The sequence below is a fragment of the Oncorhynchus clarkii genome, chromosome 13 (assembly GCF_045791955.1).
Source record: "Oncorhynchus clarkii lewisi isolate Uvic-CL-2024 chromosome 13, UVic_Ocla_1.0, whole genome shotgun sequence".
Taxonomy (NCBI): Eukaryota; Metazoa; Chordata; class Actinopteri; order Salmoniformes; family Salmonidae; genus Oncorhynchus; species Oncorhynchus clarkii.
Window position 1 is genome coordinate 27,857,100 of NC_092159.1, and position 15,591 is coordinate 27,872,690.

The 15,591-nt window shown below is 39.2% G+C and overlaps 3 protein-coding genes across 3 annotated transcripts in view; 2 read left to right on the forward strand and 1 right to left on the reverse strand.

Moving 5' to 3' along the window:
• LOC139364513 (merozoite surface protein 9-like) overlaps window positions 1–15,591 on the reverse strand; it is a 324,715-nt gene that overhangs the window by 74,306 nt on the left and 234,818 nt on the right. The gene's annotated exons all lie outside the window — the stretch shown is intronic.
• LOC139364492 (zinc finger protein 180-like) lies at window positions 2,881–5,801 on the forward strand. Its single transcript, XM_071101278.1, has 2 exons — window positions 2,881–3,418; window positions 3,800–5,801. The coding sequence occupies exons 1-2, from the start codon at window positions 3,118–3,120 to the stop codon at window positions 4,528–4,530; spliced, it is 1,032 nt and encodes a 343-aa protein (XP_070957379.1). The 5' UTR covers window positions 2,881–3,117; the 3' UTR covers window positions 4,531–5,801.
• LOC139424138 (zinc finger protein ZFP2-like) lies at window positions 4,797–10,747 on the forward strand. Its single transcript, XM_071175830.1, has 3 exons — window positions 4,797–6,019; window positions 9,794–10,345; window positions 10,410–10,747. The coding sequence occupies exons 1-3, from the start codon at window positions 5,674–5,676 to the stop codon at window positions 10,745–10,747; spliced, it is 1,236 nt and encodes a 411-aa protein (XP_071031931.1). The 5' UTR covers window positions 4,797–5,673.

Sequence of the window (15,591 nt, forward strand, 5' to 3'; positions counted from 1 at the left end):
AAGAACAAAGAGGCCTCCATCATTCTTAAATGGAAGAAGTTTGGAACCACCAAGACTCTTCCTAGAGCTGGCCACCATGCCAAACTGAGATATCGGGGGAGAAGAGCCTTGGTCAGGGAGGTGACCAAGAACCCGATGTTCACTCTGACAGAGCTCCAGAGTTCCTCTGTGGAGATGGGAGAACCACCCAGAAGGACAACCATCTCTGCAGCACTTTACCAATCAGGCCTTAATGAAGCAATGATTCAATTGGCAAAATGTATTTTAATGAACAATTCAGTGAACTGTTCTGTGAAAGGAGCTTGCAGGTATGTGTTGTTTTGCATATTGCCTACTTTGATGCTAATTAACATTTTCCAATTTGAGAGTAAAGAGACAAATATATTGATAAAGTATGTGTCACCACGCCGCTTGGTCCTGTTGTGGTGGGTGATTCTGTTACGGTTTTCTTCTGGTGAAAGAGAGGAGTACCAAAATGCAGCGTGGTTATCTTTATACATCTTTAATGAAAGATGAAAATAGAACAATATACAAAACAAGAAACGTGAAAAAACCAAAACAGCCCAATCTGGTGCAACAAAGACGGGAAACAATCACCCACAAGAGACCTAAAGAATATGGCTGCCTAAATATGGTTCCCAATCAGAGACAACGATAATCACCTGCCTCTGATTGAGAACCACTCCAGGCAACCATAGACTTACCTAGAATACTTAACTAAACACAATCCCATAAACTACAAAACCCCTAGACAAAACAAACCACATAAATCACTCATGTCACACCCTGGCCTAACCAAAATAATAAAGAGAACACAGAATACTAAGACCACGGCGTGACAATGACAATAGACGACATTAAGTAGCTGAATATGATTATGGACTAACAGTCTAATCGTTTGAAGGAAACAACTCATGTTATTCTGGTAAATCAGTGGGAGACTAGTTGATTATGGACTAAAGGAGTGGAGATTGTTTTACAATTAGGAAATAATATGTCTGTCATGTTTTACTCGTACCTCAGCCAGCATTGTGAATGGTTAGGAAATAATATGTCATGTTTTACTCGTACCTCAGCCAGAAGTGTAAATGGTGTCTGAAGCAGTGACATACTAGACCATGGCAGTAAATCTAATACTTAGGTGTTTTTAGTCATGCATGAAAGGTCTGGGGTGGTTCTGTGGTTATAAGTTTCTGACCTTGGAATACATTTCTGGCCAAGCTGGCAGGGTCTGAATCAAACCCAATGTCCACCTGGCACACTGGCAGGTCTGAATCAAACCCAATATCCACCTGGCACACTGGCAGGGTCTGAATCAAACCCAATGTCCACCTGGCACAATGGCAGGGTCTGAATCAAACCCAATGACCACCTGGCACACTGGCAGGGTCTGAATCAAACCCAATGTCCACCTGGCACTCTGACAGGGTCTGAATCAAACCCAATGTCCACCTGGCACTCTGGCAGGGTCTGAATCAAACCCAATGTCCACCTGGCACTCTGACAGGGTCTGAATCAAACCCAATGTCCACCTGGCACTCTGACAGGGTCTGAATCAAACCCAATGTCCACCTGGCACACTGGCAGGGTCTGAATCAAACCCAATGTCCACCTGGCACTCTGGCAGGGTCTGAATCAAACCCAATGTCCACCTGGCACTCTGGCAGGGTCTGAATCAAACCCAATGTCCACCTGGCACTCTGACAGGGTCTAAATCAAACCCAATGACCATCTGGTACACTGGCAGGGTCTGAATCAAACCCAATGACCACCTGGTACACTGGCAGGGTCTGAATCAAACCCAATGTTAAGGGGAGGGAAGATTGGTCAAGAGGGTGATGATTATGGTTGTTCTACTGCCTGATTGTTATGCAACAACACTATTTACAAATCCTTTGTTAAAGAACAAGTTGTTGTTTGTGTCTCATTGCTTTGCTTTATCTTGGCCAGGTCGCAGTTGTAAAAGAGAACTTGTATCAACTGGCCACCTGGTTAAACTATCATTATGACATCATGGCCACCTGGTTAAACTATCATTATACCCTGATGAAGACAGCCTGGCTGTCGAAACGTTGGTAATTCAATTTTTGCATCTGAGCTCCTAGAGTGTGCGGCTCTCTTTTATCTTCAAGTTTTCTACTCCGCTAGCCAGCACCTCGCCAAAATTGGTGTGCATTTATTTTTCTTCTAGATTAAACTATCATTATGACATCATGGCCACCTGGTTAAATAAAGGTGCATATTTTTTTGTAACATTAACATTGTCTACTCTGTCTTTCTGATCAATTGCATGTTATTATAATGGACAAAAAATGTGCTTTCTTTAAAAACAAGGACATTTCTAAGTGACCCCAAACATTTGAACAGTAGTATACATGATGTATTGTTACACCATGTAGGAGCAGTATAGACCTAGTCTGTTCATTATATACATCTACATGATGTATTGTTACACCATGTAGGAGCAGTATAGACCTAGTCTGTTCATTATATACATCTACATGATGTATTATTACACCTCGTAGGAGCAGTATAGACCTAGTCTGTTCATTATATACATCTACATGATGTATTGTTACACCATGTAGGAGCGGTATAGACCTACAGTAGCTGGCTACTTGTTTAGATTTAGTTTGACTTAATGAAACTTCCTTAAATCTGCTGTAGTAAACATTTCTATTCGCACTAATCAATCAGCACATTCAGGTCTTTGTATGTCTCAGTATAATAGTATTATTTAATTAAATACATTTAAAATGAACTTTATCTGAAAATAAAATATGATCCTCAACTGCGTTTCCCCCTCCAGTCAGCAGACGGCGATGTGCGTCTTTCTGGCGACGCTGCCAGCATGACGTATAATCTAGTGGACGGTTCTTCAGAAACAGCTCGTCAACCACCTCGGTAGCTTGCTAGCCAACATAGCCGAAAGATTTAAGCTATTTATACGCTTTCGGTCTATATTAGCTACTGTGTTTTAGAAGTACTTCTGTCGTATCTACTTGTTAACCTATTTAATTTAATATTAAGTTATTTTGTATTAGTCAGCTATAGTAGCTGGCTGGTTAAGTTAGCACTAGCCTAGTCGCTAATGATACATAACTAACATCCCCGAACATGAGCTCCCTAAACATCTCCCCTCCTGTTAAAGAAGAGGAGATCTGCTGGACGGAGAAAGAAACTCTGGGGCTGAACATTGTCGTGAAAGAGGAGAAGGAAGAGGAGGATGTCACTGTAAAAAAAGAAGTAGAGGGTGAGACTGTTACAGTGAAAGATGAAGAGAAAGACGTTACAGTGAAAGAAGAGGAAGACTCGTTCAGAGTGAAAGAGGAGGAGGATGTTACAGTAAAAGAAGAGGAAGAGAAAGAGGAGGGTGTAGTGTTTGGAGTGAAGAAGGAAGGAAAGGAGGAGACTGAAGGTCAGATTAACACCAGTAAATACTAATATTTAATAACGGGGGCACAAACTCTGCAGTTGTTTTACTGCTGTACACAAACGTGGTTTTAAAGCAGTAATGTTTTTTTATTTTAGTACATTTTAAAGTGAGATTTCAGAGCCTGGTGTAATTCCGTTACTGTGGAATTGTCCAGCTCCTAACTTCTCAACAATAATATATGCACAACATGCAACAATTTCAAAGATTTTACTGAGTTACAGTTCATAGAAGTCAATTGAAGTAAATAAATTATGCCATAATCTATGGATTCCATGGCTGGGCAGTTGCCATACCCATTGTCAATGTTTGTAAAAACATTTAAACATTCACTACATTGACTGTCTGACTTTGACGTTCATACAGGAGAGAGATGTGAACTTCGTGGATGCTCTGGGGATCCTCAAAAACATCATGAAGCTGACGAGGCAGAGAAGAGTCTCTCCACATCAGAACACCACAAGAAACAACATCAGAGACCCACAGGAAAGAAACCTCACTGCTGCTCTGACTGTGGGAAACGTTTCAAATCTTCATCAGAATTGAAAAAACACCAGCGATTACACACAGGAGAGAAGCCTTATAGCTGTAATCAATGTGGGAAGAGTTTTACTCAGTCAAGCCACCTGGTATCACACAAGAGAACACACACAGGAGAGAAGCCGTATAGCTGTGATCAGTGTGGCAAGAGTTTTACTCAGTCAAGTAGCCTGGTATCACACCAGAGAACACACACAGGAGAGCAGCCATATAGCTGTGATCAGTGTGGCAAGGGTTTTACTCTGTCAACCAACCTGGTATCACACCAGAGAACACACACAGGACATCAGCCATATAGCTGTGATGTATGTGCAGACAGTTTTACTACATCAAGCCAGCTGGTAGTACACCAGCGAGTACACACAGGAGAGAAACCTTATAGCTGTAATCAGTGTGGGAAGAGTTTTACTCAGTCAAACAGCCTGAAATCACACCAGAGAACACACACGGGAGAGAAACCTTATAGCTGTGATCAGTGTGACAAGAGATACTCTCATTCAAGTAGTCTGATTAAACATCAGAAAATACATGCTGGAGATCCACGGAGTGTGGAATGATCTCCAACACCAGACCTGGGTAGCAGAACACAGAGTGTGGAATGATCTCCAACACCAGACCTATATACAGTTGAAGTCATAAGTTTACATACACCTTAGCCAAACACATTTAAACTCAGTTTTTCACAATTCCTGACATTTAATCCTAATAGAAATTCCCTGTCTTATGTCAGTTAGGATCACCACTTTATTTTAATGTGAAGTGTCAGAATAATAGTAGAGAGAATTATTTAGTTCAGCTTTTTTTTATTTTGTCACATACCCAGTGTGTCAGAAGTTTACATACACTCAATTAGTATTTGGTAGCATTGCCTTTAAATAGTTTAACTTGGGTCAAACGTTTCGGGTAGCCTTCCACAAGCTTCCCACAATAAGTTTTGTCCCATTCCTCCTGACAGAGCTGGTGTAACTGTGGCAGGTTCATAGGCCTCCTTGCTCACACACACACACTTTATTTATTTATTTATTTCACCTTTATTTAACCAGGTAGGCTAGTTGAGAACAAGTTCTCATTTGCAACTGCGACCTGGCCAAGATAAAGCAATTCGACACATACAACAAGTTACACATGAAATAAACAAAACATACAGTTAATAATACAGTAGAAAAAGAAAGCAAGTCTATATACAGTGAGTGCAAATTAGGTAAGATAAGGAAGTTAAGGCAATAAATAGGCCATGGTGGCAAAGTAATTACACTTTAGCAGTTAAACACTGGAATGGTAGATGTATTGTTACACCATGTAGGAGCAGTATTGACCTAGTCTATTCATTATATACATCTACATGATGTATTGTTATACCAACAAAATGAAGGGAAATAACCAGCTTAAATAACAAGTAACCAGCTTTTGGGCTAAAATATCCTGGTAGTGAGTAGAGTTGATTTATTTTATACATACATATACACACATCTTTATCAAGGGTATCTATAACTAGGTGCTTATTTTGATATCTAGTTATTTGACTGAATCAGAAATACAGATGTGGAGTAGATGTTGAGTTTGTTTTAAATTCTCATAAAAAATCTGAACTAATCAAACAACACTTGTTGCTCTTTGTACGTGTTGATATAATATTCATATTTAATGGAGAGAAAAAAAACGTTTCCCTAAACTGCTTTATAATATTATAATTCTCGACCATGAGCTCACAAAGCTACTCTCCTGCTAAAGAAGAGCAGGTCTGCTGGACGGAGAAAGAAGCTCTCGTGAAAGAGGAGGAGAAAGAGGAGGCTGTTACAATACAAAAACAAGTAGAGAGTGAGGCTGTCACAGTGAAAGAAGAAGAGAAAGACGTTTCAGTGAAAGAAGAGGAAGACGCGTTCAGAGTGAAAGAGGAGGAGGATGTTACAGTTTTTGGAGTGGAGGATGAAATGAAAGAAGATGAAAACATTTTTGGAATGAAGGATGAAGAGGGGGAGGTTACTGTCACATTAGAGGAGGACGAAGAAGAGAAGACTGGAGATATGATTCACACCAGTAAATACAGTGAGTACTACCTTATAAAATAGGGACATTGATCTGATTAACACCAGTAAATACAGTGAGTACTATCTTATAAAACAGGGACATTGATCTGATTAACACCAGTAAATGCAGTGAGTACTATCTTAAACAGGGATACAAACTCTGCCGTTGTTGAACTAATGTGTGATTTTTTCAAATGCATTCTACACTTGAATATGTTTTTGTACTGTATGATGGAGTGAGTGATGTCATAGTAAGGCCTTCAAGGAGTTGGCTTGATGGGAAGTCGTGATGTCATCCAATAGGAGACTGATCTTCATGTGAATTTTCATTATTCTTTTTAAAATCCTTCATGTTCTGTCAAGTTGGTTGTTGATCTAGAAATCCATTTTCAAGTCTTACCATAGACTTTCAAAACAATTTAAGTCCAAACTGTAACTAGGCCACTCAGGACCATTCAATGTCATTTTGGTAAGCTCCTCCAGTGTAGATTTGGCATTGTGGTTTAGGTTATTTTCCTGTTCGTACAGTTTTTTGTATTCAGATCTCTGAAATGCACTCTACCTACGTAACATTTAGTGTCTCCTTATGTTACGCTGGGAAAACAGTTTTCATTGGCACAGAAATCCTAAATCATTTCAGAGTTCGCAAAATCCAATGGTTCTAATCGAGAGTCACATTAACTTTATTGACAACACCCAAATGGATACTGTCATTAACGCAGTTCTTCAATAATTACACATAATACTTAATACTGTAGCTGTTTAGTTAGTTGCATGTTCAACTATCATCAGCTGATCCAGGAAATCATTTTCTGAATTTCAGTCAAATGACAAACATCACGACATGCAACAACAACCAAAGTGCTTCTTCATTCATTATTCTGGTAAAGACAGTTATGCCGTGCTCCACGTCGGATCCAACATCCCTAACAAATTGGTGTTTATAATGTGTTATTGTCTGCTTGATTTATAGTAGGGTCTCGTTAGTGGAAACAGAGACACTTAGCTCATAATGTGTAGAGAAATGTTCCTTGATGGATAGGCTATTGTACAACACACAGAACTATTTTCCTTTTATTCAGGACATTTAGAATGACAACACATTACAGAGTAGCCTAGTGGGATTATTCACAAAATTATCTGGTGATCAGGTTATGAAATGTCACGACAAATACATTTTAGTTTCCATGTTTCACCTGAAATATTAAGTGATTTAAAGTTATAGGTCTATGTTATGGTCTACGTTATGGGTCCTACAGTAGGTCTATGTTATTGTTAGGTGACGTTATGGGTCCTACAGTAGGTCTATGTTGTTGTTAGGTGAAGTTATGGGCCCAACAGTAGGTCTATGTTATTGTTAGGTGACGTTATGGGTCCTACAGTAGGTCTATGTTATTGTTAGGTGACGTTATGGGTCCTACAGTAGGTCTATGTTATTGTTAGGTGAAGTTATGGGTCCTAAAGTAGGTCTATGTTGTTGTTAGGTGAAGTTATGGGTCCTTCAGTACGTCTATGTTATTGTTAGGTGAAGTTATGGGTCCTACAGTAGGTCTATGTTGTTGTTAGGTGAAGTTATGGGTCCTACAGTAGGTCTATGTTGTTGTTAGGTGAAGTTATGGGTCCTACAGTAGGTCTATGTTATTGTTAGGTGAAGTTATGGGTCCTACAGTAGGTCTATGTTGTTGTTAGGTTAAGTTATGGGTCCTTCAGTAGGTCTATGTTATTGTTAGGTGAAGTTATGGGTCCTACAGTAGGTCTATGTTGTTGTTAGGTGAAGTTATGGGTCCTTCAGTAGGTCTATGTTATTGTTAGGTGAAGCTATGGGTTAATTTGTTAAACACTTAGTGTACAAACCCTCATTGTCAGGGAGATGGCAAAGCTAGCCAAAGAGCATTTTACTGGTTGAAGTGTTTTTTAAGTGTAAAACAGTTGTGACAACACAAACATATTAAGCAGGAGATTCAAGTGAGCCTTACAATTATAATCCAAAAGTAATGTGAAATGCACTCATAAGCCACCTGAAAATGGAGGCTATTTTTGCAGTCAGCCTAAGAGAACTCCCCCGAGGTTTCCCCCACGGTGGTGAATTAGTAACTAGCGACAAACTCAATTTGAGTTTCTTTGAGTAGCACTCCTGATCTTGCGTTGATAGTGAGCTGTAATATTCAGAATACATTGTGCAAAAACTAAAATCTTCGCTCAACATTTTTGCTCCAGGCAGATATACTACATCCATAACTAGCGGTTTCCTCATTAGCAGGGAGGAGTTTCTTCAACCAAATTGCATGTGCATCACCATCGTGCGCCAATTTTAGCAAACACAGAAAGGGGCCTATATTGGAGACCAAAAGTTTTCTGGCGCACTGCTTACACGGAACCCAAACCGGCTGCGTGCGTGCGCCATCGTGCATAAATGTATTTTGTCCCCCCACACCAAACGCGATCACGACACGCAGATTCAAATTTCAAAACAAACTGAACCAATTATATTAATTTGGGAACACGTCGAAAAGCATTAAACATTTATGGCAATTTAGCTAGCTGGCTTGCACTTGTTAGCTCATTTTCCCTATTTAGCTAGCTTGCTGTTGCTAGCTAATTTGTCCTGGGATATAAACATTTAGTTGTTATTTTACCTGAAATGCACAAGGTACTCTACTCCACCAATGAGTCCACATGTAAACAGTCAACCGAATCGTTTCTAGTCATCTCTCTTCCTTCCAGGCTTTTTCTTCTCGACTTTACATTGCGATTGGCAACTTTCATAAATTAGGTCCATTACCGCCACTGACCTCGTTCGTCTTTCAGTCACCCATGTGGGTATAACCAATGAGGAGATGGCACGTGGATACCTGCTTCTATAAACCAATAAGGAGATGGGAGAGTGTTATGGGATTTTTTTTAATCAATAATGACTAATTATGTATACATTTCAATCAGGACTGACTAATCAGAATACTATTATGTTACTGTATAGATGTATGAATTTTATTTTAACCCTAGTACTGAATATAATGTGTGTAAATATAATCAAGAAGTAGAACAATGACTGTCTGTTCCTTGGTAGAAATGAATGAACTTATAGCCAGACTGGCTAGAATGCTTATCTACACAGGCAGACCTTGGCTTGCGTCGTAAATTATCTTAGTAGGGAGAGACGATGTGGGAAGGCTTGAGAACTATACAGCCATTGTACTGCTGGTTGATGAGACGGGGTAGTACGAAAACTAATGACGTCATTTTCAGTTTATAATCTGTGGTAAACTGTATCATGTTCAGTACTCTCGAGAATAAACACAGCTGGTTGATTTTTGAGACTGGTCTCTGTCCATTTTATACAAATAAGAGTCTTACAAATTCTTAGGAATTGACAGAGTGTTTAATTTTAATTGGGTATTAAAACATAGAGGAATATAATTCCTGTAACAGAGAGGCAGGACTTGCAGCGCGATCTACATCACAAATAGAACTGACTTCTATTTTAGCCCTTAGCAACACAGTTGGCATGTGCAAGCAGTGTGGGTGCAATAATTAAATTATATAGATTTCTAATTTTATTTTGCTACGCGAGCGATGTTGTCAGCCTGTTTGGATTTCAACAACTTTAATAACTTATTTCTAGTTACTACTAATGTGAAAACAAGACAAAATATTACTATTGTTGCTAACTTGACTGTCTTAATTGTCAAATTTATCAGATGTCAATTTTTATACAACTTCATGGGTATCACCTTTTCTTCAAATCTGCTGTTGTTGGCATTTAACCATCTGTCTGACTTTGTGATTCACACAGGAGAGAGACGGGACTATCGTGGATCCTCTGGGGATCCTAAACAACATCATGATGCTGACGAGGCAGAGAAGAGTCTCTCCAGATCAGAACTTCTCAAGAAACACCAACAGAGACCCACAGGGAATAAATCGAATTGCTGCTCTGACTGTGGGAAATGTTTCATAAGAACTAATTCACTAAAAGTACACCTGAGAATTCACACTGGAGGGAAATCTCACTGCTGCTCTGACTTTGGGAAAAGATTCAATTCTCCAGTAGACCTTAAAATATATAAAATAATTCACACTGGAGAGAAATCTTTTGTGTGTGATCACTGTGGGAAGAGTTTTATTCGGCTAAAAACTCTGAAAACACACCAGAGAATACACACAGGAGAGAAACCTTATAGCTGTAATCAATGTGGGAAGAGTTTTTCTACATCTAGTTATCTAAGGATACACCAGAGAACACACACAGGAGAGAAACCATATAGCTGTGGGAAGTGTTTCACTCAGCTAAATAGCCTGATAGTACACCAGAGAACACACACAGGAGATAAATCTCATCAATGTGGGAAGAGTTTTGGTACATCTGGATGTCTGACCACACCAGAGAACACATACAGGAGAGAAATCTCATCAATGTGGGAAGAGTTTTACTACATCTAGCCAGCTGACTTTACACCAGAGAACACACACTGGGGAGAAATATTATAGCTGTGATCAATGTGGGAAGGGTTTTTCTCGGCCAGACAGCCTGAATATACACAAGCGGACACACACAGGAGAGAAACCTTATAGCTGTAGTCAATGTGGGAAGGGTTTTACTTCATCTAGCCAGCTGACTTTGCACCAGAGAAGACACACAGAAGAGAAATATCTTAGCTGTAATCAATGTGGGAAGAGATACTCTGATAAAAGATCTCTGACTAAACATCAGAAAATACATGGAGTATACATGTTATCAATTAAATAATGTCACAATGTAGAATGTTTTAACATTGTAGAAGGAGTATTTTAATGATGTCACAATGTAGAACCCTAAACGTTTGTCGCCTGTTCTATTGATTTCAGCATGATATGGATATTAGCCTCAGGGGGGAAATCCAGGCTCTGAATTGAAAGAGTTACTATTTATGAGATTTAACAAAAAGTGACTAACAAGAAAAGAGTTGTGTTACACTTACCACGTTGGTGACCCACTGGAATCAAAACGCCACAATTCAAAATGTAGCGATCTGTTTTTTACAAACTGTCCTCTAACCAGTGATGTACACATTACTCCCAGATTCCGTGTGGTTTTTGAGCTGTTTTAACAGGACGTGCAACTTCATCTCCCCCCTCTCGCACAATTGATTTGAACATGATATTGTTGATTGATGACAAATGTGTTGCGTTCCTTTGTTTAGCGAACTATAAATTTAAATGCATCACTCCAAAATGTAGCTGACTGTCGTCTGCAGGCTTTCCTGTAACCAGTGAGGTAAAATATATCTCCCATTTCCATGTGTTTGACCAAAATGAACTAATGGAAGAGGTATAAAAAAATGAATAATGGCAATTACACATGCAATGAAACTACGCATTTTTTTCCGCACTTCAATGCTAAAAACAAGCTGGTTAGCAGAGAATGGTTTCGATCCCTCGATCTTTAGGTTATGGGCCCAGCACGCTTCCGCTGCGCCACTCTGCTTTCAGCCACTTCAGAAAAGACTAGAACTCACAATCCATGGCTTAGGAGGCTAGGGTCTTAGGCCACTGGGGTTCTGTGTAATCAGTATGACCTAAATGAACTGATGGAAGAGTTAGTTTAGTTAGTTTCAACAGCACAAACAACCTGATTTCCCCCTAATTGATATCAGTGATTTATTGCTACTTGTCAAAACAACAGTGTTTCTGGTGTTTGTGCAGTTTATAAGGAGCTTGTTTAAAAAATACAAGGAATATGATTATTGTGGCAGATGTTTGTGTACATATGTTTTAGTTTTTCAATATATCACAAACTGTTTCTGCATATTGGTTATTGATTTGGACACGTTAAAACTGTGTTTTGACATTGGGGCTTTCCCACCTATCAAAAATGTATTTGAAGAGAAGCCTATGCCCTTGAAAACAACTTAATTTCAACTTACTTTGAGGTAGCCTAGTGGTTAGAGCTTTGGGCCAATAACCAAAAGGTTGCTGGATCGTATCCACGTGCTGACAAAGTAAAAATATGTCCTTTTGACCCTAAACAAGGCAGTTAACCCACTAGGCCGTCATTAACCCACTAGGCCGTTCCTCGGCCGTCATTGTCGATAAGAAGTTGTTCTTAACTGACTTGCCTAGTTAAATAAAAGTTAAATAAAAAGTGGACTAGAGTTCTTTAAGCTAGAAAAAGAACAAATAAATACTATTGTGTTTTTTCTTGTATTGTTTTTCTTGTATTGTTGAAGGTGTAGAAGGTGAAGCATTATAGATTATAATGTGAAATGGAAGTTGTTTTCTGTTGGTGGTGAGCAAACTTGTCTATCAAAAATATAGGATTTATTTGTTGTCTTGAAGGGGAAGGTTTTACAGGCTTTGGTTTTTCCATTTATGTTTTGAGGTTGGACTTGAGCTCGTCAGCACTGATTGGTGTCACCTCGTTAGTCAGTATGTGTACACCTGTACTGGCTTGCCCATCTCGTTAGTTGGTCCAGGTTATATTTAAGAGGTCTGGCCCAGTGCTCTTGATAGATGTGTCAACACCTTTAGTTGCTCCACTGCTCCACTTTTTTTTGGTTTGTGTCCTTTTTTTATTTAACTTTATTTAACTAGGCAAGTCAGTTAAGAACAAATTCTTATTTTCAATGATGGCCTAGGAACAGTGGGTTAACTGCCTGTTCAGGGGCAGAATGACAGATTTGTACCTTGTCAGCTCGGGGGTTTGAACTTCCGGTTGCTAGTCCACCACTCTAACCACTAGGCTACCCTGCCGCCCCAGTTTTTTTTTTCTTCTTTTGTTTGCCTCTTGTGCAGTTTTAGTGGGTCTCATGGTGGGTGTCTTTTAGGTCCCAGTTGTTACTAGTCAACTTCCAGTGGACCCCCCCCCCCCCATCGTGTTTTTCAGAGCCCCTTCGAAACCCCACCTGTTTAATTGTGGTTGTTGTCAGTGACTCTTTGTTAGTCCCTCGTTCTATTTAAGGGACATTTCTGGTTTTTTCGATGGAGAACGTAACAAACAATGTAGTAAAACAAGCTTTTATTTTGGGTTGGATTTTGCATCATGTTGTTTATTTTAATCAATAACATTTAGAATGCTTAAAATGTTCATTAGTCTTCCATTTAATCTTGTTTTTATGTTTCATTGTGTAGTAAATTAGTTTTTTTCATTTTTTTTCTTTCTGTGAAGCCATGTCTGAAATGTTCTGTATAAATCAAGCTTGATTTGAACATATTTGCGAAATGAATGAATGAATCCAATGACCGACCAATCAACAGACTCTTGCAAAAGCAACACATATTTGGGGAGGCAGGTAGCCTAGTGGTTAGAGCGTAGGGCCAGTAACTGAAATTTTGCTGGATCGAATCCCCGAGGTGACAAGGTAAAAATGTAATTCTGCCCCTGAACAAGGTAGTTAACCTACTGTTGCCTGGTAGACTGTCACTGTAAATAAGAATTTGTTCTTGCCTCGTTAAATACATTTTACTTTTTAAAAAAAAAATATTTATCTTGGTCCTTATTAGTATGAAAAACAGTAAATGAAGTATTTAAAAAATAGTGCATGTTGAAATCAACAATACATGAAAGGATTCAACTATTAAACATTGAAACAAACAAATGGATCAAACAAATCAACCCCACTTTTCCAGCCTGCTGAAGGCGTGGTGGAGTGGTAAACACCACCCCCGGCTCTACCAGAGGCTTGAGGTGGTCTCCACAGCTCTGCTTATGTCATGTTCTGTGGCCTTGCTGTTCCATTTCTTGACTGTCCCTGCAACACAGAAAGAAACATATTTAGTCATATTAAAAAAACACTCAAAGTAATGGATATGGAGCATCTATGGCCTCAGTTTCACCTGGCACATCAATGTGACTTCTTTCATCTGATCACTCCAAGCTGCATTAGGTTCAGATCAACCAGGATGGGCCTTGGACACAGTCAGGCCACTGAATATAAATAAGCAATGTAAAGAGGTGGGGAAAAGTACGTTCTACACAAATGACTTTCATAATAGCAAAGAAAAAATGTGTGTGCCTGAGGGTTGAGAAATTACACCAATATCAGTGGACAATTTGCACTAATGTAAATCAACATAGATGATGGAACATATTCCCTTTTGCTGACGTGATGAACCACTAAGGGGACATAAATATTTACCATCTAAACCATGTGTGACCTCTCACCTCTCTGGCTGTAGAAGTGTTCTTCCTAACCAGTCCCTCAACAGCTCTCTGACTGAGCTCCACCCTCACTGGGTCTTCAGAGGAGAGGAAGGCTGAGGAGGGATGGAAGGATGAATGGATCAGTCAGTCAATAAAGTGTCGAGCTGCTGTCTATGCTGTCTGACAAAATCACTATTTGATTAGTTCATTAACGTAAATAAGGCTTTATGACTGCTGAATACCAACTATCAATCGCTTAGATCATGTATTTTCAGGTAGCGATACATCCTTGGGACGTCCCTAGCCTGTTGACGTTGACATTTAAAATGGTTAAGGCCGGGGTTAAGGTTAGATTTTAGGGTTGGGATGTCCCAAGGATCCCTGATAGCATTGACCATCATGCATTCTTCTGTTTCTTTTACATAGCAGGTGTAAAATAAACAGACAAGACAAGCAGGCACGCAATGCATTGTGGTCATTGTAGTTCAATTATATCAATGGCTGATGGAACATATTCCCATTTTTTCTTCCTTTATTTAAATTGACAAGTCAGTTAAGAACAAATTCTTATTGACAATGACGGCCTAGGAACAATACCTTCCTAGACAATGTGCTGGGCGGTAATTATGTATGTGGCCCATGGACCCTGTGTAACTTTAGGAGACAAAAAAAAAAACTTTTCTCCATGGACTGCAGGCGACAGGATCAGGACACGGTTGATTGGCTATCAGACAAGGTTCATTACACTGTTAGCTGGTATGACTGCTTTACTGGATTATACTATAGCTGAGATCCCAATACCCATGTCAGATAGCTTACTGACAGATCAATGAGGTCAGATCCCAATACCCATGTAGACATAGCTTACTGACAGATCAATGAGGTAAGATTCCATGTAAACATAGCTGACTGACAGATCAATGAGGTTATATCTAAATACCCATGTAAACAAGTGTTCTCGTTATTACCAGAGTGACATTGTTCATAAGTTGTTATTTGGGACAGGTATGGACCTCAGATGTGTCAATATGATTTGTTAGATATTTGTATATGTCTAAGCCAAGATGTGTTATATTTTGTATCTTGCTCCCTGACATGGTGGGTGTGTTGGCATCAGGACACAGGTTATTGGTTTTGTTTTTACTCTCATCATATCAGGATGGGTTGGTAGAATGTAGAAGTAGGTTTTAAATTCATACTTATTACAAATCTGCAGTTGTCTGACTATTATATTATTATTTAATGAAAGAAATGTACAAATGCACTTTTTGACTGGAAATAAAATAAACATTTATCTGCGTTAACCACTCCAGTCAACAGATGGCGATGTGCGTCGTTCAGGCGATGCTATCAGCGTGACGTATGATCTTGGAAAGTCTACACATTCTAGTTATCAGACTCACATGGAATTCTTCTGCAATTTAAATGTTTAAATATGAAATGTGATTTTAGCTTCTAAATTAGAGAATTGT